Source organism: Catharus ustulatus, chromosome 2 (assembly GCF_009819885.2).
Source record: "Catharus ustulatus isolate bCatUst1 chromosome 2, bCatUst1.pri.v2, whole genome shotgun sequence".
Lineage (NCBI taxonomy): Eukaryota > Metazoa > Chordata > Aves > Passeriformes > Turdidae > Catharus > Catharus ustulatus.
Window position 1 is genome coordinate 52501399 of NC_046222.1, and position 25090 is coordinate 52526488.

The window sequence follows — 25090 nt, forward strand, 5'->3', positions numbered from 1 at the left end:
ACACCCCCCGCAAGGGAGCCGTCCCAATGTCGGCGGGCCGGCCCCGCGCGGGGGTGGCCCCGAAGCCGGCGGGTCCGCCCCGCGCGGGGGCGGCCCCGAAGCCGGCGGGGAGGCCCCGATACCGGCGGGTCCACCCCGCGCAGGGGCGGCCCCGAAGCCGGCGGGTCCGCCCCGCGCGGGGGCGGCCCCGAAGCCGGCGGGGAGGCCCCGATACCGGCGGGTCCGCCCCGCGCGGGGGCGGCCCCGAAGCCGGCGGGGAGGCCCCGATACCGGCGGGTCCGCCCCGCGCGGGGGCGGCCCCGATGCCGGCGGGGGCGGCCCCGATACCGGCGGGTCCGCCCCGCGCGGGGGCGGCCCCGATGCCGGCGGGGGCGGCCCCGATACCGACGGGTCCGCCCCGCGCGGGGGCGGCCCCGATGCCGGCGGGGGCGGCCCCGATACCGGCGGGTCCGCCCCGCGCGGGGGCGGCCCCGAAGCCGGCGGGGAGGCCCCGATACCGGCGGGTCCGCCCCGCGCGGGGGCGGCCCCGATGCCGGCGGGGGCGGCCCCGATACCGGCGGGTCCGCCCCGCGCGGGGGCGGCCCCGATGCCGGCGGGGGCGGCCCCGATACCGGCGGGTCCGCCCCGCGCGGGGGCGGCCCCGATGCCGGCGGAGGCGGCCCCGATACCGGCGGGTCCGCCCCGCGCGGGGGCGGCCCCGATGCCGGCGGGGGCGGCCCCGATACCGGCGGGTCCGCCCCGCACGGGGGCGGCCCCGATGCCGGCGGGGGCGGCCCCGATACCGGCGGGTCCGCCCCGCGCGGGGGCGGCCCCGATACCGGCGGGTCCGCCCCGCGCGGGGGCGGCCCCGATGCCGGCGGGACGGCCCGCGCGGGGGGCGGCCCCGAAGCCGGCGCGTCCGCCCCGCGCGGGGGCGGCCCCGAAGCCGGCGGGGAGGCCCCGATACCGGCGGGTCCGCCCCGCGCGGGGGCGGCCCCGATGCCGGCGGGGGCGGCCCCGATACCGGCGGGTCCGCCCCGCGCGGGGGCGGCCCCGATGCCGGCGGGGGCGGCCCCGATACCGGCGGGTCCGCCCCGCGCGGGGGCGGCCCCGATGCCGGCGGGGGCGGCCCCGATACCGGCGGGTCCGCCCCGCGCGGGGGCGGCCCCGATGCCGGCGGGACGGCCCGCGCGGGGGCGGCCCCGAAGCCGGCGCGTCCGCCCCGCGCGGGGGCGGCCCCGATGCCAGCGGGGAGGCCCCGATGCCGGCGGGTCCGCCCCGCGCGGGGGCGGCCCCGATGCCGGCGGGGAGGCCCCGATACCGGCGGGTCCGCCCCGCGCGGGGGCGGCCCCGAAGCCGGCGGGTCCGCCCCGCGCGGGGGCGGCCCCGAAGCCGGCGGGTACGGCCCGCGCGGGGGCGGCCCCGAAGCCGGCGCGTCCGCCCCGCGCGGGGGCGGCCCCGATGCCGACGGGCTCTCACTTCCGGGGTGGCAAATGTTGCAACTTTGTAGATCAGATAAGGCGCACCGGACTATAAGGCGCACTTCCGGTTTTGGGGGGAGATTTTAGTCAAAAGGGTGCGCCTTATAGTCGTGAAATTACTGTAGTTATGGAGAGCAGTAAGGTCCCCGCTGAGCCTCCTTTTCTCCCAGCTAAATACCCTCAGCTGCTCCTCACAGGACTTGTGCTCCAGACCCTTCCCCAGTTCTGTTGCCCTTCTCTGGAAACACTCCAGCCCCTCAATGTCCTTCTTACAGTGAGGGGCCCAAAACTGGACACACAACTTGAGGCGTGGCCTCACCAGTGCCCAGTAAAGGGGGACAATTACTACCCTGCTCCTGCTGGCCACACTAGATCTGATACAGGCCAGGATGCCATTGGCCTTTTTGGCCACTTGGGCACAGCTGGCTCATGTCCTGCTGCTGTTTGCCAGCACTCCCAGGTCCTTTTCCACTGGTCGGCTTTCCAGCCACTGCCCTCAGTCTGTAGCTCTGCAGAAATGGTGCTGTGATTCAGATCTTACTACTTGAGTGATGACACATTCAAACACTTGTTGTAACACAGTAAAGGGTGAAAAACAGAGCTGCCTTCTTGCATCCTGCCTACAATAAACCATCACATCTGCTAAAGGAGCTGCCTGGATGGATTTCTAGCTGTATACCTGCTAGAGCACTGTTCAAGAAACCTACTGTAGTGCTGATTAAAAATCTGATTTTGATCTTAATGTTTTTCATGGCTGGCTATTGCCATTTATTCTTCCATTGCAGCTTTTTGCTTTAAGTAATTATTCCCACCCTGACATTGTATCAGCAAGAGCCATTGTGTCTTGTCTGTGTTCCTTTTGCAAAGCTAAACAGCTGCTCTTGATGTGAGCACCTTCGTGCTCAGAGCAAAGCATGTTCCCTATGCTCAAAAGTGTGTGCTGCGCTTTGAAGTCCACCAGGATTCGGTCTCCGAGTGGAAGAATTTCCAGTCTAAGTATGGATCTAAGCATGCAGGCAGAGCAATAGAGAAGAGAACTTAGTGGGATAAGGCTGATGGAGTTTAAGGCATTTTTGGTTTTACACTGCTGAGCACAAACACGGGGTGATTGTTTGCCTGGGAAGATGCTGAAGCTGCATAGCCCAGGAGAACACGGTGGAGCCGCAGGGCTCACCAAGAAGAGGAAATGCTGGGAAAGGAGTGTAAGGAAGTAGGGGCCGGTTGTTTCCAGCCTGCGTTTATATTATGCTTTTCACATAAGTTAATATTTGAGGGGGCTTCTGTAATACCCACGGCAATCGGTTGTACTTTTTGTCCCAAGTTTTTTCTGATGACGTCCACCCCGTTTCAGCTGACGCTCATTTCCCCTTCTCTGGGCGATCTTTCAGGGAAAAATGCGTTTCCGGAGAACTGCGTGGGAATGAAGCAGAACCTCAGCCCAGCCCCCAAGCCCAGCCCCTGCTGCTGGCTCCCGGCCCCGCCGCAGCCCCGTAGGCCGCTCGCCCTCCCGCACCCCCGGGCGGGGAACGTGCCCCACGCGGAAATCGCCGCGCTCTGGAGCAGGAACCAGGGAGCGCGGCCGCGGTGACGGGAAGCGGAAAAAACATGGTGTTTCCGCCCGGTTTCGAACCGGGGACCTTTCGCGTGTTAGGCGAACGTGATAACCACTACACTACGGAAACTCCCGCTGTTACCGGCCTCTCCTGCAGTCGCCCTTGGCCAATCGGAAGGAGCAGCGAGAGCCCCGCTGTGGGTGAAACTCCTCTCGGCGGGGGATGAGGAGCGAGCTCCCGGAGGCAAAAGCAGGTTTCGAGCAGTTCCCGCCCGTATAAAGGCGGCGCGGGCCGGTTATAGCCGCCGCCTTTTCCAGGAGGGGAGGAAAACACACACGGCGTGCCACAAGAAAAGATCTGCGCCCCGTCCCTGGGTGGGCTCGAACCACCAACCTTTCGGTTAACAGCCGAACGCGCTAACCGATTGCGCCACAGAGACGCGCTGTGAATACGCCTCGGCGAGCCGCGGCTGAGTCCCGCGGCGGATGGGGCGGGTTTCGTAACTCCTTTGTAATTGCGCGCCTTTGTGTTCTTGCTGCTCCTCGCTCCTTCTGGGAGCTGCGCGGGTTGGGGTTTTTAAGCACCTGCTTTGGGGCCTGATTGCTTTTTAAATCTGAACAAACGGTCCTTCCTTTGCTTTTCTTTTTGTCTTCTCTCTTGTTTTCTCTGTGGCCTTTTCTGTTTGTTTTCCTGCGGGATGGGGAAAGAGTGGACAAGCAGAAAAATGTAGTGGTTGGAGTTCTGCCTGTTGGTGGGATGGTTGCAAACGGGAGCCTGAAAGCTGCTTTCCAAGAACAGCTGAGCTGGCAAGAAGAAGCTCTGACAGTATGTGCCAAGGATGAGGAAGGCAGATTAGCATTGCCCTGTTGTTTAGGTGGTCAGGGGATCCATCATCTTCCCTTCTGATCATCACAGTACCAAAAGGAGTAGTTGTGACCAGAGACTTGAAGAACAGAAGACAAAGTTCACTGCACAATGACTTTTGATAGTTATTTGCAAGGGGTAATGAAAGCAGGAACACTGACAGAAATGAGACAAGGTGAAAGAGACTTCTTAAAGCAGAATGGAGAGAAAGACCTGTGAATCTGCTGCCCAGGCAGCCTCACCTCTGCTCTAAACAGTCTATAAAGTGAATTATTTTTCAAATTGCAGCCACCTAAAAGATAATAAGGGGATAATGGCAGCAAACTGGAGTTACAAAAACCAAATCAGCAAGGAAGGTATTCATTCCCTAGATGGATAAGGGCCAAGTCTGGGAACATTTAAACAACTTGCATGTATGTAAGTCCATTGACCCTGCTGAGAGAGATGGCAGATCCATTGCAATCTCCATCAGCTTTGATCAGTCATGGCAATGAGGAGAAGTGCCCAAGGGTGGTTATAAAGCAACATCACCCACATCTTCCAGAAGGACAAGAAGGATGACTGGGGGAACTACAGGCTGGTCAGCTTCACCTCAATCCCTGGGAAGGTTATGGATGAGCTAATCCTGGAAACCATCTTCAGGCACTTGAAAGACAGTGAAATCACCAGCAGTTGGTCAGTATGGCTCAAACAAGGGGAAGTCATGTTTGACAATTTGGTAGACTCCCATGGTGAAGTGATTGGCTTGGTAGAAGAGAGGAGGGCAGTGGGTATTGTCTACCTGGACTTCAGTGAGGCCTTTGACACTGTCTCCCATGAGATCCTTGCAGAGAAGCTGTTGATGTGTGGGTTGGATAAGCAGGCAGTGAGGTGGATTGAAAAGTGGCCAAACGGCTGTGCCCAGAGTGTGGTGATCAGTGGCATGATGTAGTTGGATGCCAGTAACTAACAGTGTACCCCAGGGATCAATATTGCACAACACTCCATTAATGATCTGGATGATGGGCCAGAATTTACCCTTAGCAGGTTTGCAGACAGCACCAGACTCAGAGGAGTGGCAGACAGAGTAGAGGGTGATGCTGCTGTCCAGAGGGACCTAACAGGTTGGAGAAATGGGCTGATGGTACCTCATGAAGTTCAACAAGGAGAAGTATAAAGTCCTGCAGCTGTAGACAAAATATGCATCATGCACCAGGACATGCTGGGGGCAATTCAACCTGGCAGAAAGGAATTTAGGTGTCCTGGTGGACGGCAGGTTGAACATGAGCCAGCAATGGGCCTTGGTGGCCAAGAAGGTGAACGGTACCCCGGGTCACATCAGACAAAGCATTGCCAGCAGGAAAAGAGAAGTGATTCTGCTCCTCTGCTCTGGTGAGGCCACATCTGAAATACTGTGGGTAGAGTTAATTTTCCTCCTAGTATTTGGCATGTGTCTCTGTTTTGGATTGGTGCTGGAAACACTGCTGATCACATAGGGATGTTTTAGTCACTGCTGAGCAGGACTTAAGCAAAGTCTAGGCCTTTTCTGACTCTTACACCAGCAAGTGCACTGAGGGTACACAAGAGTTGAGAGGGGACAGAGTGGGGACAGCTGACCCCAGCAGATCCAGGGATTGCCCCATACCATATGGCATCATGCTCAGCATATAAAGCTGGGAGAAAAGGAGAAAGAAGATGTCTTGGGTTACAGTACAGGGTGTGATAAAAGGTCTATTCTATCACCATCTGTTGAGAGTGGGGGTGGTGACGCTTATCTCCGTGGGAGATATTCTGCTAATGGACCATCCATTGAAACCAGGCGGGGCATTGTTCTTTGTCTTTTCACAACCCATCCTCCCTCCAGGGAGGTATCTTCTGCTAATGGCCCATTGAGTCCCACTGTGTGACTGATCCCATTGAAAGTTGCTCCAGCCAGGAGAAAAGGCCCAACATTTCTTACCAAAATAAAACAAAAGTTTTAGGACACTAAGGTAGCCCCCTTCTCCTCTGAACTCCAGAAAAAAGCTGGATTTCTCCACATCACCGCTGAACCTCCGGAAGGAAACTGCACCTTCTACAGGACCTCTGCTTCAACTGAATCACATCTGTCACTACACTACAAAAAAACTACAGCCACCATTTAATGGGACTGCTACCAACACGCTGCCTGACGAGGTGTCAGGTTGTACTCTGACTTTGTCAGGGTTTGGAGTTTGTTTCGTTGTAGTACTGTATTTCTATTTTAATTTCCCTAGTAAAGAACTGTTATTCCTAATTCCCATATCTTTGCCTGAGAGCCGTTTGATTTCAAAATTATAATAATTTGGAGGGAGGGGGTTTACATTCTCCATTTTCAAAGAGAGGCTTCTGCCATTCTTAGCAGACACCTGTCCTCCAGACTAGGACAGAAGAGAACATTTGGAGTGATGGTGTTGTCTTGCACAGTAACCATTATGCGTGATGGAGCCTGGCTTTCCTGGAAATGGCTGAGCACCTGCCTGCCTGTGGGAAGCAGTGAATACATTTATTGTTTTGTTTGCTTGCATGCATGGATTTTCCTAACCCTTTAATCACTTTTATCCTTCTGATTGTCTCCCCCATCTCACTGGTGGGGAGCAAGGAAGTGGCTGTGTGGGGCTGAGTTGCTGGCTGGGGTTGAACCATGACAATGGGACACAGAGGGTGAGGAGGAGGAGGCTGTGCCAGGGGACCTGGAGGGACTACAGGTTCTGTCTTCCAGCTCTGTTTCGAGCTGAATTTGTACCAATGGAATATGAAGACAGTAAGTGAAAGGAAGAAGCCTGTGCAATGTGGAGAAGGAGGGGTTTTTGAGGCGGTGCTCTGTCAGCTCATTCTCTTGACTGTGCAGGATGAAGGCAGCATTTTAAAAACTGCAGCACTGCCCTTTTCTTCGTGCTGCAGTTCACATTTCCAGCTCTGTTCGTGCGCTCCGCTGGGGTTTTGTCAGGGCTCAGCAGGGATGCGATGCTGAGGCAGGCTGACGTGCGGCAGGTATCACCCACGCGTGTGCGTGTGCACCACATTTGATAGAGCTGTGGTGCTTTAAGTTGGCAAAACACAGTGCTAATATTAACCAGCCAGTCCAAGGGGCTTGTGTCCCCTTGCGTTTATGACAAAGCATAATGACAGCTGGGTGTCACCTGGCATTCATATGTGGGAGCTTCACACGAGCAGTCTTTATTTTATCAAGTGGCACACTTTCATTGGAGTCCTTTCTGCTGAGCTCTGATCACGGTGCATGAGAGGAGAGATGAACATCCCAAAAGATATTTATAGATCTGACTTCCCAGTCCTTTCCTCTTCACCATGAAAGCAATTCTACAAAGGGATTATTTTGACTGGCTGTTCAAGATTCCAGAGGAGGAGATTAATGTGCAGGAAGCCTCGCAGCACAACTGGAAAAGCTCGCTGGCTTTGCACATTTTTGTGAGCTTCATGGCTCACTGTGTCAAGGTTATCTTCCTCAGACAGGACGATGTGGATGTCAAACAGCCATGCATCAAGCAAAAGGGCTGGGATCTGACAGCAGCTGCAGAAGCACTGAATTGCCTGTGCCTGAAGAGGTCTGACCACAGCTGGGGGTTACAGAAGGTGCAGGCACTGTTCCCCAAGGTGTGTATCCCTCCCCCCACACCCCCTTTCCTTTTTTTGTCTACTCAGGAAAATCCCTTATTTCAAACGACCAAGTGAGCTGTGATGGAGGTGTTTTGCACTGATCTTACTCCCAGGTGGACAAGGTTTTCCAGTGGTGCCAACTTTGTCTTATCCAGACAGCGATCCTTTGTGTGTTTAGGTCTCAGGGAGAGGGAACAATTTAGTATGTCAATATGGAAAAAACTTGTTAGCAGAGTCATTTTAGCCCTCCCTTGCCAAGGCAATTCCCCAAATTACAAAAATCTCCAGAATCTCCTTCTACCCTGCAGCTATTCCAGTGCCAAGGGGTATGAAAAGGTAATATTCCTCCCGACAAGGGGTTGCTGCTCTGTCTGACTATACAACAGTGTTGCCTTGCCATTGCAAAAGTACTTCTTCTTCCATATCTAACAGACCATCTTGGTTTCCTTGTTTTTTTCTCATGCAGAGCCCTCAGAATGATGCTGCACTTAAAAACAAACAAACAAACAATAAAAAAACAACAAAACAAAGCCCTGCATTTTCTTTCTTGGGGCAGCCATACCAAAGAGGTTCTTGCTGGCAAAGCTTTTTTCTCCCTGCACACCAAGAAATCATTTTAACAAGCCCTAGAGTTGTTTTCAATTTTTTTTTTTTTTTTTTTTTTTACTGCAGGGAGGAGTGTGAAACCCAGCTTTCCTCCATGCATACATGTAGGATGGCTTTGGAGCAAACCTGGGTAAGAGGAGGGAGCAGGCTGGGTTCCCAGAAAAGCACTGGAGAAGTCAAGTGCCAAAATGCCAAAGTGGTGCCAGGGGACAGGGGGAAATCAGAAGGGCAGAGCAGAAGAGCAAAGTGGGCATGAGTGTGTGGTGGGAGGCACTGAGCAGCAGCAAAGTGAAGAGCTGGAAAACAAAGAGCAGAACAAGGAGAAAGCAAAGGCAGCAACACTCATCTGTCACGATGTGGCCAGCACACAGGGCAAGGGATGGGAGCTTGGGTCAGCCAGCTGGAAAACCTGATGACATAAACTCCTGGTGTGTTGTGGGGGTTTCTGCATTATGGCAACTTCACACCTCAGCAGCCTGATTCCTACCCTCTTTTATACAAGAGTTCTGCTGAACAGAATTCACCTCTGGGAAGTCTTTGATAGCAGGGAAGTGTGTGTGTTTTCTTGGCAAGTTGGAGCAGGCTCATGTGCTTGTACTGCCACTTGTAAATCAAAAGCAAGCTGCAGGCTGCCTGGTAGGTTTGCACCAGCACAAAACAGGTAGCAGAAGGAGAAGGCTCAGTGCCTGCTGCAGGAGGATGCCTGGGAATCCTCCCACCACAGATGCCCCGAGGACCTGTGCTGTCCCTTCACCTCTTCTGTCAGCAGCTTCCTCCTGCTTCCCAATGCCCATGCACAGCTCCTCTCTTTACACTCCTAACACTGATCTCTGCTTAGACAATATTCTTCCTTTGAGTTAATTACATAACCATAAGGGCTTTTAGGTGATGGGTTTTTCTTCTCAGAAGATTAGTAGATGCTTAGCATTAAATGCCATCTCTAAATACCAGCTACAATCCTGGACTCAATAGACCACTAAATATAAACATTGATGTTCAACTAGGAAAATATCATATTCTGGGGAAAAAGAGAACTTTAACCTGAATAAAAGCATTCTCAAAGACATGTTGTGTTTCTCTTTTTGTTCTTGGATTTGGGTTGTTTCCTGAAGCAAATCTGGCAAAAGTTTAAAATCCGAAGAAAAAATCATAGGCTAAATCTAAACCTTGATATTCTTTATGGCCTTGCTTTTCACACAGTCGTATCTGTATGGACTGTAGGGAAGGCATCTCAGAAAGACAGCCTTTTCCTATTCTGGTAACTGTCACAGCTCACAGTGTTAATCACCTGCCTCTCAGCCAGTTCATTTCTGTGTATTTGTTTATACCCAAAGTATATGAGAGTTTTCCATATATAAGACTATGGGTTATAAAAATTTGCATGATAGAGAGACTGGGTGGAAACACTATTGTAAGTAAATGTGTCCCCATTGAAAAAGATGGGTTTTGCAGACTGGCCCCTGCTGGGAACTCCTACCTGGCTGTGTCCCACCCAGAGTGAGGTCTGATTTGCCTGTGACAGTAACTGGTGAGTGATGTCTTCCTGCCCTTATCTCAAACCCTTAGCTTTTTGTTGTATTTTCTCTTCCCTGTCCAGCTGAGGAGGGGAGAGATAGAGTGGCTTGGGTGGGCACCTGATACTCAGCCAAGGTCAACCCTCACTGCCCAACACTGCAGCCTGTGCTCCTGTGCCTCGTCAAGGGGCTGGATCCATGCTGCAGCCATTGTGCTCAGCTATATTGGGCTTCAAGCACTAAAACTGGGGCACAACTGTGAAGTCTGAGCCTGTAAAATGCTGAATGCTTTGTAGCTGTCACTGTCTTCCAAGGAGTTATTTGTAGGGGGAAGGATGCAGGATCCATGCCTGGTGACATGGACATATTTCTGTGCTCACCAGCAAAGCTCACAGCACTGGTGTATTGCCCATTCCAATATGCCAGGTGGGTCAGGAGCTCTGCTTGTGATGTGCAGGCCTGGAGTCTCCTCACTGGTGAGATTGATGGAGATGTGACCAGGGAGAGCATCTGCGTGAGAGCAACACCATTGCTGAGACTTGTCAAAATTATTTCTCCTCCTAGATACTTGTGGAGTGGTTGGGCACCTGCTGACAATGCCATGGTAGCCTGACTGGTTTGTTCCAGGCCTCTGCTGTTCCACATGCTTGGGTCAGCCAGCATTTGCTGGCCAAATGCTTGGACGTTCTTTAGATATCCAGGTTTTGCTTGTGTGTAGGAAGGGCAATAGGTATTTCTCCACATCATGTATCCTCTTAGATCACAGACATGTAATCTCTTTTCCCCTGGGCTTCATCTGTACACCATGAGTGAGCGAGCCTGCTGTTATTGGTCTGACTGGCACCAGAGCAGAGGGTGCTGCCCCTCTCCTGTGAAGCCATAGGAAGTGTTTCATGATTCAAGATAAGACCTTCACTTCCTCCTTCTGTGCTCATAGAACTGAGCTGCCACCGAGGCTGCACTCTCCACCCTGACAGTGAGCCCACTCTCAGAATGGACCAGGAGACACTGGGAAGCATTGTCCTGCTTGCCATCGTCACCCTGATCAGTGTTGTCCAGAATGGTAAGACAAAAATAAACATTTATTTAAGAGATAGAAGGGAGCTGAGGAAAGTTCAAGATGACATATGCTGAGCTGATCTTTGGATAGATAATCTTTGGCTATAAGTGCATGCATACTTAGCATGGCTTTGGCTTTAGAAATAGTCTTCTAAGCATGGAATTTTGTGTGATATTGTGACAGTATCCTGACAGTCACATGGTCATATTTACTCTCTGACATTCTAGAGTGAGTTTGTTATCATTTCAGCTAATGTAAGGACTAATATGCCGGGATACCCTGTGGCAATGCGCATTTTGATTTGATGACCAAGACCTTTTTTCTGACCCAGGTCCCTGCTATGGTCAGCCAGGGCTGCTCTCAAGCCGTAGCCCTGCTGCCATGGGCAGGAATGGAGTCCCTGGGGGACCACAATGGGTCAGACCTTTGCATGGAGCTTGATGAAGGGGACAGAATTGGAAGAGTCTGTGTGGGTATTTGTGGGCAGGCAGCTCTCCTGCTTTCCTGCATCTTCAAGTCCTGCAGGACAACTAATCTCAATTAACTATGGTCCCAAGAACACTGTACGTTTCCTGAGATGGTGAAGTTTCCTTCTCTAGCTCTTACTCAGACCTTGTATAGTCCCTTGTGTAGTCTTCGAGATTTTTTAAATAAAGCAAGTATCTCTCCTGTCCAAATATGATTTTAACTTCTTCATCCTCTCTTAAAAATACTTTTTTTAGCATGAAATTCTGCCCAGAATACAAATAAAGGATTGAGTTTTGCTTCAGTTGCACTAAGTTTGCCCAGGTTCAAAGAGATTCAGCAGTGGGATGGAGGGCTGGTGAAAATTCCAGAAATCTGTAGTTAAGACTTCTTATTACAAATGGGAGACTCCCACTGAACACAAGGAAATGGGCTATTCTTGGGCTGCTGCAGAGAGGGGGAAGTGGTGGGAGCCTAGCTGCCAAGAAGCAAAAAATAAAAAAAAAAAATAAAAAAAAAAAAAAAAGAGATGCAGACTGGTTTAGTTTCAACATGGGCACTAAATGCCACATCATTTCACCCAATGCTGTTCTCTGGTAAATGCACAGTGTGTGACATCATCAGATGGCACATTAAGACCAGAGCAGGTACCGTAATTAAGAAAATGTGTCAAATATATATTTCTAATCATATGACTTTATATACAGATTTTTTCCTCTCACTTGGACATGTCAGACTTCCATCCATGTGCTTTTATATGTCTGTGAAATTATTGACCCAAGTGCTACAAAGAGGAAGTAGGATACTTGGCAGAGTCTGCCAAGCACATGAGGCAGACAGCCCTAAATCATGATTTCAAGCTTTGTGTAATCTGATTTCCTCTTCCCAAGCTTTCTGTCTAGAAAGACCAGACCTGCTATGCAGTCTTGCAGTCAATGCAATTATGAAGACAGTAGAAGTGTTTGTTGAAGGGTATCAGGTGTACTGAACTCTTGCTGTGGTTCTTGTTCAAAAAAGCACTTGGGCCTCTGCTTGTCTGACTGTCTCTGCGTACATGAAGTCAGAACACCATGTAAATTTGTGATTAAATGCTTCTCTGCTTAGGGTGCAGGACTGAAAACCAGCTTGAATGCTGTTATTCCTAAAGATGAAGGTGGGCTATGGTGCTTCCCCAGACTGGTGTCATTTACTGTCACCTTGTTCATGATGGAATCTCCACATCTTATGGCACGATGACTCACGGGGCCGCATACCGCTGAGTGATGTATGCAGCCTAAAGTTCTGTTCTTTTATCAGATAGATGTTGCAATCCACAGCTTTCAGGGCAAATCAGTAGTCATTGCTGAGCAGATCAGGACAGAGGAAGCAAAGTGGAGAGAAATAGGAGGCTTGTTTACAGGCACTGGCTATGTGGGATCATCAGCTCCCAGTTTCTGTTGGCGTGGACTTGTGAAACACCCAGGCTTACACTGAACTCCTGCACATTACCTTAATCAGAGTGGGACTGCCACTGTTCAGGCTCTGGGCAGTCTGTGCAGCCTTGGAGCCTCAGGGCACTATCTCCTGGAACAAGTGAAGTGAATTAAACCTCTCCACTCCAGCCTTGCTCTGCTCACTCCTCTTATGATGGCTTGTGAAAGCACCCTCTTGCCCCCTGGCATTGAGGAGCCTCTCTGCAGCAGCAAACTGATATTTGGGAAGTGGCAGCACCTGCAGCAGTGGAGAGGGAGATAAACAGCTTACTTGGCTTTCTCAAAAGCTGTGGTATTTTCTAGAGATTTTCCATACATGATAAAAGAAAGGGAGGAGGTATGCTACCAGTGAGTCCATGTGATCCCAGACCAGCAGGAAGTTCAGCACTGGACAAAAAAGTGCTGATCAACTCTGTCCTCTTCAGTTAGGTCCTCTTAGTCTCTGTAGGCAGGGTAACGTCTTCCCAAAGGCGGAGCTGGTGTGCAGATAGAGATGTTGAGAACTCTGTGCCATCGGATGGTTTCTGGTCTGGGTCCCCCAGGAGCACTGTGCTGGTGGCAGAGGTGGGGTCTGCAGCCTGGCTCTGGGTGCTGGCTTAAAGCACCATGGGTTTTTTCTGCAGAAGGGCTGTGTGTACCCAGGGGGTCCTACAATGCTACCAAAGAACTCAATAGTTTTTATTAAAGACAATGGAAGTACAAAAGACCTATTTACAGCATCAGTGAAGGGGAAAAACGAGGTAACTCTTCAGATTGCAGGGATGAAATCCTGCAGCTTATCTAGTTAAATTTTTATTGTTATAATAATGTATTTCCTGATGGGCTATCTTTTATGTGTATCTATTAGGTTAAGATTCCAAGCCATAGAGTGATTTGGATGCACTTGAGATGGGGTGCACGATAACAGAAAACCTGCAGCTTGTAGCCTGAGCCTGAGCTCTCTCTGATGTATTTAGACATATGATTGATGGTCTCTGGTTTAGTGTCATCAGATAAACATGTTTGTCAAGAGCATGATACATTATCCTGAGGTGCTGCATTTTCATAGCAGCTAGCACTCTGACACAACTCTGTTTCTTAGAAGGAGGATACACACAGATCAGCCATTAAGGCCAGGCTTCCTTTAGGCATTTCTGGGAAAAGAACCAACCCTGCAGGATGTCCTTGGTTTGGCAAACAGGTTTCACTGGAAGAGAATAGACTCCCTTGTCTCCCTGCTCTGTTGGAGAGCAAGATTTGGGGTTGGCAGTTCTGTCTGGAAAGATCTTTTCCCACTGGGAGCTCCAAGGACCGGGTCAGGGCAGTGCTTCTGCAGCAGAGATGCAGACACTGCCCAAAGTGCAATGTTGGGATGAAGCAGGGATTGGAGGTGAGAGCCTGCTACCAGTCACATACAGACATGTGGGGATGCACAGAGGGTTTGGGTGACAGAGTGAGCACAGGAGCCACACCCTGCACCCTCACGCAGCTGTGTCCTGTCCTGCCATCTGTCCAGCATGGATGTCATGGGAGCCGGGCTGAGCCCACAAAGCCAGCTTCTGCAGTATCTTCAGATGGCATCTCAGGCTGAATACTCTCTGTTTTTTAACAGCTTTTTTTGCTAACAAAGTGGAGCATGAAAGCAGACACTGCAATGGGAAGGGGTTGCAGCGGCAGGGATCCTCCTACTTCGACCGTGTCTACACTGCCAAGTGAGTAGATAAGAACTGAGGAATCAGTGAGGGCGGAGTGGGGTTCACCATGCTCTGCATTAAAATTAAATCCAAACCCTTTTGGGGCCCAGGGGTGGATTCCAAATTCCCTCAGATGAAGGCTTTGTATATAATCTCTGGCTGTGTTCAGTGCTCAGACATGAGGTTTTCAGATATATTTGCTGTCTGAATCCAGGGTGACAACACTTCTCCCCACCATGTGCTGCATCTCTATAGGTCTTGCAGCCATCACAAGTACTGTGTCCCTTCATTTGGGAACCAGTTCACTCTTCCCTGAGGAAAGTGTAGCACAGGCACAGCCAGTCCCAAGGGCTCAAAAGGAAAGAGCCAGCAGAGATCTCAGCCTGCTGAGGAGCAGGTAGGTGGCAGAGCTTGTACAAATCCCTTTGTCTCTGGCACCTCCCTTGGCACACAGGTCTCCAGTTCTCCACTCCTTTGCCACAGAGAATCACTCTCAACCTCTTCACTTCTTCCCCTCAGAAAGCATTCACAGCTGAAGGAGGCAGCTGGGAACCATTCCTATTCCCCTGCAAAGACCCATGTTAACTCTGTGAGACACTCTTATTTGTGATGCAATTCTATGTTTGCTGGTTTCATCCAATAGCTTTATTAAAATGACTCAATTAAAAGGACTTTAAGCCAATAAAACTCACAGCATTTGTCATGATCAAACAGGTAAGGGAGAAAGCGGCATTCACAGGTGCCAGATTGGCACAGGATGGTTTGTTTTCCTCATCAGGCAGCACAAAGGCATTCATTATCTGAGTGAGAAAATAGGGAAGCAGACGTGGGTGAGGAGCCCAGCCCTTGGCAGGTCAGGGGCCTCCCACCTCTCTAGGGTAAAATTCTACCCTCAAGGGCACTAGTGCAACCCAAATTCACCTGTCACCATTGTCTGCTGGTGAAACATATTGATTTTTTTTCTATTTGCCTGTGCTCTGAATTCTCTCCTGTAAATTCCATTCCAGCCAGAACTGTGGACATGCATACCCTACGTTTCTTGCTGTGCTTTGGTGTGCTGGCCTTCTCTGCAGCCAAGGTAACACTCTTTTGTTTGTTTTTTCCCTGCCTCTTCACCCTAGCACCACATTCAACAAAGGATGGCGAGCACTTCGGAAGTTGCACTTTCAGAACCACCCCTCCTGCAGCAGGGGAACCTCTCTTACCCTCCTGTCCTGGAGCTAAGCCTGCTGCTTGAGTAGCAGCACACCCATGGCATGGCTTGGCTTATGTCAACAGATGTGTCCCCAGACTTGATTCAAGGTAGTCCAGGCTGGGGGCATTTCCCATACTGGCATTATGGATGAGTTCCCCTTGTTTTGGGTGAAGGGTTTAGTACTTGGTTGCTGGATTATTGCCACACTATTCAGTCTTGGGACAGGAAATGGGCTCAATTTATTAAATTTCCAGAACTGCCAGCTCTCCCCTGTGCTGAGGGCCACCCAGGACTATTGACTTGCATTTCTAATTTTGGTCTTCTTCAATGCAATGAGAATTTATCTAGCATTAAGATGAATGCTTACCTGGGGTACATGTCTATTATTTCTGGGGGGGAAAAAAAAAAAAAAAAAGAAAAAAAAAAAAAGAAGTTTCCTGACCCGGAGAAGATGGGGTTTTGTCTGCAGTTGTGGGAAAGGCTAGAATTATGGGGGAAAGCCCCTTTCTTTATGCTCAGAAGTTAGTATTTGACCATAGTGTATCCTTCTCCTGTTCCTAGTGAAGTACATCTACCAACTGCCTTCTGTTTCTGGTGAGGACAGTGCCTGAGTTGGCACTCTCTTTCCTGAGCCTTCTATGGCCCACACCAGGTTTCACAAAATCACAGAATGGTTTGGGTTGCAAAAAATCTCCAAGATCATCTTGCTACAACTCCCTTGCTAGGGGCAGGGACACCTTCCACCAGACCAGGTTGCTTGAAGCCCAGTCCAGCCCAGCCTTGAATACTTCCAGGGATGGGGCATCCACAACTTCTCTGTGAAAGCTGTGCCATGCATCACTCTCACGGTGAAGAACTTCTTCCTTTTATGTAATCTAAACCTGCTCTCTTTCAGGTTAAAGCCATTTCCCCTTGTCTTATGAGTTTATGTCCTCGTAAAAAGTCCCTCTCCAGCTTTCTTGTAGGCTCCCTTCAGGTACTGGAAGGATGATGGTGAGTGTGTGCTCTGCAGTGGGCACAGTTGTGTGCAGGATTACACCCACAAAGTCTTCAGAAAAGCTGAAGTGAGGGCAAGGCAAGTGTTGTTTCCCATGCAGAGGTCTCCATCCCAGTTCCAGTGTTTGTTCCATAACCCAAGACTGCAGATTCCTGTTTTCTATTCCAGCCCAGGCAGCAGATGGGGACAGATACAGAGAGACCTGGACTGGTGTGTTTAATGCCTTCTTTTGTCCTTTACCCAGCTCCTGCAGCCTTTGCTGGCCTGATGTACTTGTTTGTGAGGCAGAAGTACTTTGTGGGCTACCTTGGGGAGAGGACTCAGAGGTAAGGAGTTGCAAAACAAAATCCAGAATGTTGTACCAACACAGCTGGATGCTGCACTTCCACAGGTAGAGCCACTGGCTTGTAGTGCTGCCTGCAGGAGCTGCTGGCATAGGGTAGTGGAGGAAATCCCCTCTCTTCTGGAAGAGTGGGGGTAGCTGTGGGAGATGTCGGATGTGCAGCAGCACTGGGGCTAGGACGCCTGAGCTCCTGCTCACAGGACTCTCTGCAAACACAGGTTTGCATGTTTGTGCCACTATTTGTGCATAAGCTTGTCCTTTTATATTAATATTTATATTTATATTTTATTTGTATTAATAAAGCAAATTACACACATGTGAAACAGAGCTGTCCCACAGCCTGCAATGGATGAGAGCACATTCAAGTCCCTCTGAACAGACACTTTTGTAGAAGCAGCCTACACTGAGAACAGAAGGCCAAATCCAGACCCAAATGGATCTTGAAAATTACATTTAAGTCCTCTCAACTGCCTGTTAATGCAACACAGAAAAGAAATTTTCCCCCTCTCTTTCAGCCCCTGAGATCTTTCAGTTGGTCTCAACAGCAGAGTCCAAAGTCTAAGGGCTCTTGTGTGAGATGATGCAGATTAACAAGTTACTTTCCCCCATTTCTGTCTCCTCAGCACTCCTGGTTACTTGTTTGGGAAACGCATCATTTTGTTCCTGTTCCTCATGTCTGTGGCCGGAATACTCAACTACTATCTTGTCTTCTTTTTCGGAAGTGACTTTGAAATACACATTAAGACGATAACCAGCGCGATCTCTCCACTGCTGCTCATACCCTAACTCCCTGCAGCACTGAGGGGTCAGCACGCTTCATGTATCCACGCCCAGAAGCTGCTATAATTCAACTGTTTAAGAAATGAACCCATAACCCAGCGAGATTTCTGTAAATCTCATGCTTGACAGGCTCTGTAGTATGATTTAGCCTTGCTTTTTTCTTCAGGGAAAATGATTTATTGTGAGCACTCGGCACGCCCAAGGAATGGTAACAACTTTCAGTTAATTCTTTAGAATTTTTCCCTAAAATGCATCTTGCAAGCTGATTGTGTGACTGGAAGGGACATTGTATGCTTGCTTCATAACTGTGTTGTACTTAGCTTTTGTCCCAAACCCCAGGATCCTCCCAGTGTCATTCCCGACTGATGGCTCCCCCAGTCACTCTCAGATGCAAGAACAGCCTTTCAGCATCCCACATGCCCGCACAAAGGCGTGGACCAGCTCTTCACCTACTCTTTCCCTCCGACTCGTTGATGACCAAGCTCTTGCTGTTGCAGGGGGGTGGCAAATTGGCCCCTCTCTGGTCTTCCTTGATAAATATTCATGTGCCTAACACTCGCCACACGGATCTCATTTACACTTCAGCCTCTTTGTTCTCTGGGAGAAGGAGTGGTGTGTAAATGAGGAGCTGGTGTATCGCCGGTGGGGTTGGGTTGGTTTTGATTGGCTTTGTTTAATTAAACAGTCTAAAGCGATGCAATGTGTCTGCTGCCATCTTCTCGGCCGGTGCGTGATCCCAAATGGCTCAGCAGCTGGCAGAGAGCGGAGGGAGGGCAGGAGCACCAGGCTTTTTATGCCCGAAAGATCGCCCTGTGCCTGGCCCCAAAGGACCGAGCTTGGCTGGCAACTCCCCCTCTTTGAGCACGTCCAGTGCCCTGCTGCCAGCTCCAGCAATGTCCACCAGTCCATGCTGAGGAGAGCTTTGATTAGTGGTGCAGACACAGGCAGGCAAACAGGTCGGTGCAATCTTTTCAAACATTGCTACCCTACGAGTGCTTAAGCTCTTAAGCCTGTCTGATTGCTGCATGCAGGTTGGATAAAGCTGGATTTTATGACTCCTTCGGGAGGGAATGAGACGCCTCGCTGTGTGAGAAGAGGGTTTGCAGAGCTGTTTACAAAAGCAGGTGCAGAAAGCCATCTGCCTTTGTACTACACCAAGGCTGGAGGGTTTTGGTGCTGTCTCACTGGGGAAACGTGCTTGTGCCTGGCTGCTCTCCTCTGCAGCTGGCAATTCACATGCATCATTTTCTTTTTATGTGTGTGTTCTGCAGGAATCTTAGATGTGAAAGATTAGTAATAGACACACTTATTGCATGATGATTATAAATGTTCTCACTGGTTAGAATACGTAATTTAAAAAATTATTCCCAGGCAGGGCACTCGTGTTCCTTCCCTCTCAACCTTCTCATAACACACTCTAAGTACTCTTCACACCATGGTTTTCTGCCATAGCTCTCTTCACAGCTCATGCCAGCTGCCTATCCTTGGTGGAAACCCTTCTGCCCCATGGTGTCAGACCATCAAGGGATGGCAGCACCCCAGGAGGAGAGGGGTGACCCCAGTGGTCTGAAGCTACAGAGCTCTTCTGCATTGCTGGAGTCAGCAAAGGCTCATGCTGCCACCAGTTCAGCCAGTTCAGAGCAGGAGAAGCTTCACCAGCACCAGTCCCTGCTCTCCAGCCTGTTTGGTCTCCCTGAGGTCTGGGGCTTATTAATGGAAACCATTACTTGTGGGAGGTGACTCTCCCAACTCTATGTGTCCACCTTGCAGGTCTCCTCAGATGGTTCAGTCTCCCCTGGGGCTCTTTTGTCCTCTATATCAAGAAACAGCTCACTTGAACTCCTACTTTCCCCTGTTAGCATGAGAAGCATGCTAACAAAAAAGGGAAGAAGATTCAAGTGTCTATTTTGGGTCAGATAACATATCATTGCACTCTATGGCCTGTCCATTAGACTTGATGGTCCTTGTGAGTCCCTTACAACTCAAGATATTCTATGATTGTCTGTCAACTGGATGCTTGGTTTTTACATAGTTGTACTTAGGTATGACCAGGTCGTCTTTCAGAGGAACCAAAGCCCATCATTTGCTGTAATGTTGTATTTTGCAATATTACCTCCTATTTGCTTCCTCAAAACCTTTTTGATAACAGAAGAGATTAAAATGTAGGCAAAATCCATTTTCCATCTATCTGTAAATGGAAATAGTGATGGTATCAGACAAACAAGTGCAACATAAATTGATTGCTATGTAAATTCTTGGTGAATGTCATGATGTGTTTTCCATAATACAGGCAGGTCTTGTGGTTGCATTTGCCTTCCCACTCTTTCCGTGAAAGGAAGGCAATGTCAATGATATTTGGGCTTTTCACAGAGTCTTACACAGCTCCAGTTTTTGTTTTCAGCAGCAAAACCCCCCTGATCTTGTTGGTACAGTTGTCAGCACTTAGCACACCATCTACTCAGAAAGCTGCCCACACGAGCTCTTTGCAAGGAGGTTGGACTAGATGACCTTTAAAGGTCCTTTCTCCCCCAAACCAGTCCATGATTTTATGATTATACAGATAAACGTGCAAAAATACAAACACCACTGTAAAAATGAATGCTGGGGTTACATATGCAAGAACCTGCGAGGACCTACTGAGCTTCTCTGGACTTGGGGATGTGGTTGGTGGCACAAGTGGCAGTCCCTTCTGATGGCTCCTCCTTCAGGCTGGCTTGAAAAGTCCAGGGGCCAGCACACATGTGTGGTGCAATGCCCAGCGTGGCAGGTCCTGAGCAGGAGCTACAGCTGTATATAAAGAGCTAACGCTTCCCAGTTCTGCTGATCAGCAATAATGTGGCCAGCAGGACCAGGGAAGTGATCCTCCCCCTGTACTCAGCACTGATGAGGCACTGGAGATCCTGCTGCTCTCTACAGCTGCCTGAAAGGTCTCTTCTCCCAATCAGCCAAGCAATAGGACAAGAGGAAATAGCCTCAAGTTGCACCAGAGGAAGGTTAGATTGGATATTAGGTAAAATTTCTTCACTGAGAGGGTGGTCAGGCATTGGAACAGGCTGCTCAGGGAAGTGATGAAGTCATCACTCATGGAGGTATTTAAAAGCTGTGTAGATGTGGCACCGAGGGACGTGGTTTAGTGGTGGACTTGACAGTCCTGGGATAGCAGTTAGACTCAATGTCCTTGTAAGTCTGAATGACACCAGGATTCTGTCATTGTGCTGATGCTGCTAATTATCCCACTCACTGTGTTTCCAGGTGTAGGCTTTGCTTCACAGAGGTGCCCTGGCTCATTTCCACAGTGTGCCACTGCCACACCTCATGGCTGTTCGTGCATCAAAATCCCAGTCTGCACAAACAAACATTCTGTCCATCAGTGCACAGGCACTGATGCATAGGCACAGTGTGTTCACTTACCATCTCTCTTTCTCTATTATCTATCTATCTATCTATCTATCTATCTATCTATCTATCTATCTATCTATTTCTCTTTTATCTATCTATCTATCTGTCTGTCTGTCTTTCTGTCTCTAGCCATGCTGTAGGTGCTGAGTCACGTGAATGCTGGAGGCTCTTCAGGGAAGGCAGGGAAGCAGGCTGCTCAGGCACCAGCCCTCTCGCAGCTTGCAGACTGTGCACATCAGAGACTGCAGAGACTGCTGGAAGCCAGGATATCGCAGGTTGCTTTTGATCTGCTGACAAAGGCCTGGAATACATGCAATATTTCTGCCACAGTAACTGCTTCTGCTTCCTTACAGCACTACAACCCTCTAGTGGAAACTCAGCCCCATTGGCATGCCAGTGCTGCTGGCTGTGGCACAATCCATTCCCTCCAGGTTTGAAGCATGACAACAATGCAAAAGCATCCACATTTCTAAACAGGTGTATTGTTACTGAATGCTGTTTTTCATTATTCTTTTAAATAGGAGGCCCAGTGCTGAAGCAGTGCCAAAGCAAGTATTCCTGCTTAGCACAGGATCTGAGCAAGCAGGTAAAATCCGAGTGAAATAAGAAATTTGTGTGCACCAGCCACAAGGGTTTCTTGCAGTATTTCCTAGATTCTCAGTTTCCCAGAGCTTGAAAAATCCTTCTGGGCAGTATCAGCTTGGTCTAAGGCACACCTCTGCCAGATCAGATTTCCAAATACAGTAATTTCACAACTATAAGGCGCACCCTTTTGACTAAATCTTTTCCCTGAAACCGGAAGTGCGCCTTACAGTCCGGTGCGCCTTATCTGATGGACAAAGTTGCGAAATGTGCCGGCTCCTGGGGGGTGCGCCTTATAGTCCGGTGCGCCTTATGGTCGTGAAATTACTGTATGTCTGTGAGGACTGGGAAAGCAATTCTGCTGTCATGGAGAAGACACTGGCCCTGAACACCTTCTTTAACTTTCACCTATTCTGAGGTTACTTTCTTCTAGCAGTGTAGCAGGTTTAATATTCACAGAAACCTTTCCAATGCCCTGTTGAGATGGGATACTGCAAGGCACTGAGCACTGACCCAAGGCAGTGGTGTTCCACTTGCAGATGGCACTGGGAGCAAGACCAGGTCATGCTTGGAAATAGACCACCCATGATAAGTGAAAGGGCAGTAAAAACTGAGAATAGTGGTAATTGTGTGATTTTAAGTTGGTCTCGTTCCCACTGGAGTGAGCAGGATGAGTATTCCCATGAAAAAGCCCCTTTTTGAGTGGCTCTGCAGAGCCTACCAGCGTCTTTGCAGAGAACAAGCTGACTCCTGGGAGAGGGAAGGATGTTGTATGCCATGATATACTTTTGGAGCATGTGGGGGACAGATACAAGCTTCACAGTCCCTTTGGGTAAAGAAGACTGCTATCCCTGCAGCCACCAGGGAGCATGCAGGACACCTCAGCTGTGGTTCCTATCAAGACAGTTCAATGTCTCACAGGGTGAGGGTGGAGAATCAGCTATTGCATTGCTGGCTGGCTGCAGTGCGGCTCTTAGTAGCACTGTTGTGATCCCCACGTCCCACGAGAGAGGAGTGGTGAACTCTGCCCGTCATTGTACCTGCCCTGGCAGAGGGAGGCTGTGGGCAGGAGAGCATCAGCTCTGCTCTGTCCTGCCTGCCAGAACATCTCATTGCTCCCAGCCAGGGCATAGAAACACAGAAACTGGCAAAAGTGAGATTCCTGCCCCAAAGGACAAGCAGCCTCCCCACTGAGATGTTTTTCCCCTTTAGAGGAGAAATAACTTTTTAGTTTCAGCTGAGAGGATCCTCACACTGTGAGATGATTTCATCAGACAGAGGAGGTCCTGGGGCTTGGTGCTGGCTGCCTACTGAGCTGCTCAGATGCTGTCCTCTGGGAGCTTCATGCTCATCCTCAGGGGAAGGGAATGAGACACCAAAAGAGGCAGCTGTGACGTGGGGTGCAGAGAGGAAATGGGGTGTGTTTTCCACCTAAAGAAATAAAGGTGTGATGATGTTGCAGTGCAGTTAGACTCACAGTTAAGGAAGTGCTGTTTCTGCCATTTGGGAACTGGCAGGGACTTGCTTGTGTGCCATGTCCTCTCACAAGGCCAGGGGATGTTTGGGAGGCTTTGGAGCAGCGGGCTGCTGCCTGCTGTGCTGCTATTTGCCACCACTCATACAAGCATACGATTGATTTATTGTTCCTGTGTTTTCCCAAGAGGCAGCCACTGCTGCCTTCATCCCCAAACAATGTTTTCTGTGCTTTTGGCACAGCGCTTCAGAGGGTGTCAGTCTGATCCAGCAAGAGCCCCCTTGGTCCTCTGGGATTAAACAGAACAGCATGATATCTCCTGGCCAGCTGCTTCTTGCTATTCGTTTTGCTGCAGCAAAAGAATTTCTTTTCAAAAGGCAGTGCCAGCCTTCCCACTGCCCTCAGCAGATGGGAGGGGGTAGTGGAAGTCCCTGCCAGCAGCTGTGAGGCTGCAGTCATCGGTCCCTGTGCTCTACCACCACTGTGGGGACCACACACCTTTGCTGATGGGCAGATATACCTCCTTCTCTCAGCCCAGGCGGCTTCAGACATAAGCCAAAGCAGGCAGTCATTTACCACAGTTCAAGCTGTAGCTCAGTCCTCAGCTATGTTTAACAATACTGAGGTTTCTTGGAGTGTATCTCACTCCACTTGCCTTCAGCAGAGGCATTGCTGAAAGCCGAAAATAATAGTTTTCATGGCATGACCCCACTCCTTGGTTCAGCTCCGACTTCATTCCCACATCTCATGTGCCCACTCTCCCTGCTCCCTTCAGGCTGCTTCCCAAGCATTCCTTTCAGTGCCTGCTTCACTCATTCATCGCTCTTTGTGTTTGTTGTCCCCTCCATAACCCTCCTAATCAATGCACCTACTGGCAGAGCCACCTGATAAGCCATACAGGGACCCGATCTGGCTGAAAACATTTTTTCCCCCTTTACTGGTTTGTTTTTTCAACTTGCTGATCCCCATTTCTGCATGTGGGGACTTTAACAGAGGTGCTTGCGAGGCTCACAGTGTGTCCCTTCTGTGTGGTGTAAATGCTGTGCTGATGTATCACTCCTGTGGGGCTTAGGTGTCCTTCCCCTACTTCCCACCAAGCCACCACAGAGTCACCCAGAGACCAGACCCCTTCTCTCCCCTCATATTGTCCGTAGGATTGGCACAGCATCCCACACAGCATGGAAAACATGACTGACCTGGGGTTCTGGCCAAGCTTGCAACCTCTGCTGCAGATCTCTGACAGCACAGACCCTACCCATGAATACCAGTGACACTGCTCACAGATGTGAAGCAGCATCAGGAAACTCTGCCCAAGCTTGTTATGGGTACCAAAAACCCTGCTGGTCATTGCTTATCCCACCCATGGCTGGCTTTTTTCCTGGACTGCTATATTTCAGAAGTGTACTTTCATTTCCTGAAAAGGGTCTTTGGTTTGTAAGTTTGTGGGGGTTTTTCTGACTGAAGTAGAAGGATATAGCCCTTCTGACAGGGCTGCCAGCAGCACAGAACTTGGCTCAAATTTAGAGGTTACAAATAACATATTAGCTCCAACTCTTGGCAAAAGTCAGCTGAACTTTTCCTGTTCACACACAATTCACATGTCCTTGGAAACAGTCAGGAAGGGGGACAAACAGTGATAAACTCCTATCTGTTCACAGCCCAGCCATCCCAGCAAGGTGCCTGAGCCAGCAGGCTGTTTGTTCCCATGAGGTGACAAGTCCCCATCCCACTGGAGCCACCATTTCTCTATGGGATTGCGTGTGCTTCCTCAAGCCTGACATTTCTCGGATGCTGCAAGCCCAGAGCTCACAACTCATCACATTTGCACCTCAGTAACAGCTACCTCCAGTATTTCACTGTAAAATGTGTTTGGAAGAGGCTGACCTGGTTTCCAAGGTGTTGAGTGTCCTGCATCACCACTCACTCTGTGGTGGGCTGATTTGGCATGCTGAATCACTCCTTGCCTCTCTTCCCTCTTCTCTCCCAGATCCCTTGTGACACATTCTGGTTTTCCCCTGCCCTGTGTGGTCTGAGGAGC

The 25090-nt window shown here is 50.2% G+C and overlaps 1 protein-coding gene and 2 non-coding genes across 3 annotated transcripts; 1 reads left to right on the forward strand and 2 right to left on the reverse strand.

Annotated features, from left to right (window-relative positions):
- Positions 1 to 3069: 3069 nt before the first annotated feature.
- TRNAV-AAC lies at positions 3070 to 3142 on the reverse strand. The gene has a single exon. It is a non-coding gene; the product is annotated as a tRNA-Val (tRNA).
- A 236-nt stretch (positions 3143 to 3378) lies between these two features.
- On the reverse strand, positions 3379 to 3452 carry TRNAN-GUU. The gene has a single exon. It is a non-coding gene; the product is annotated as a tRNA-Asn (tRNA).
- Positions 3438 to 18292, forward strand: LOC116992483 (arachidonate 5-lipoxygenase activating protein). The gene is made up of 6 exons (XM_033052157.2): positions 3438 to 3457; positions 10550 to 10675; positions 14201 to 14300; positions 15290 to 15360; positions 16719 to 16800; positions 17441 to 18292. The coding sequence occupies exons 2-6, from the start codon at positions 10606 to 10608 to the stop codon at positions 17601 to 17603; spliced, it is 486 nt and encodes a 161-aa protein (XP_032908048.1). The 5' UTR covers positions 3438 to 3457; positions 10550 to 10605; the 3' UTR covers positions 17604 to 18292.
- The last annotated feature ends 6798 nt before the right edge of the window (positions 18293 to 25090 follow it).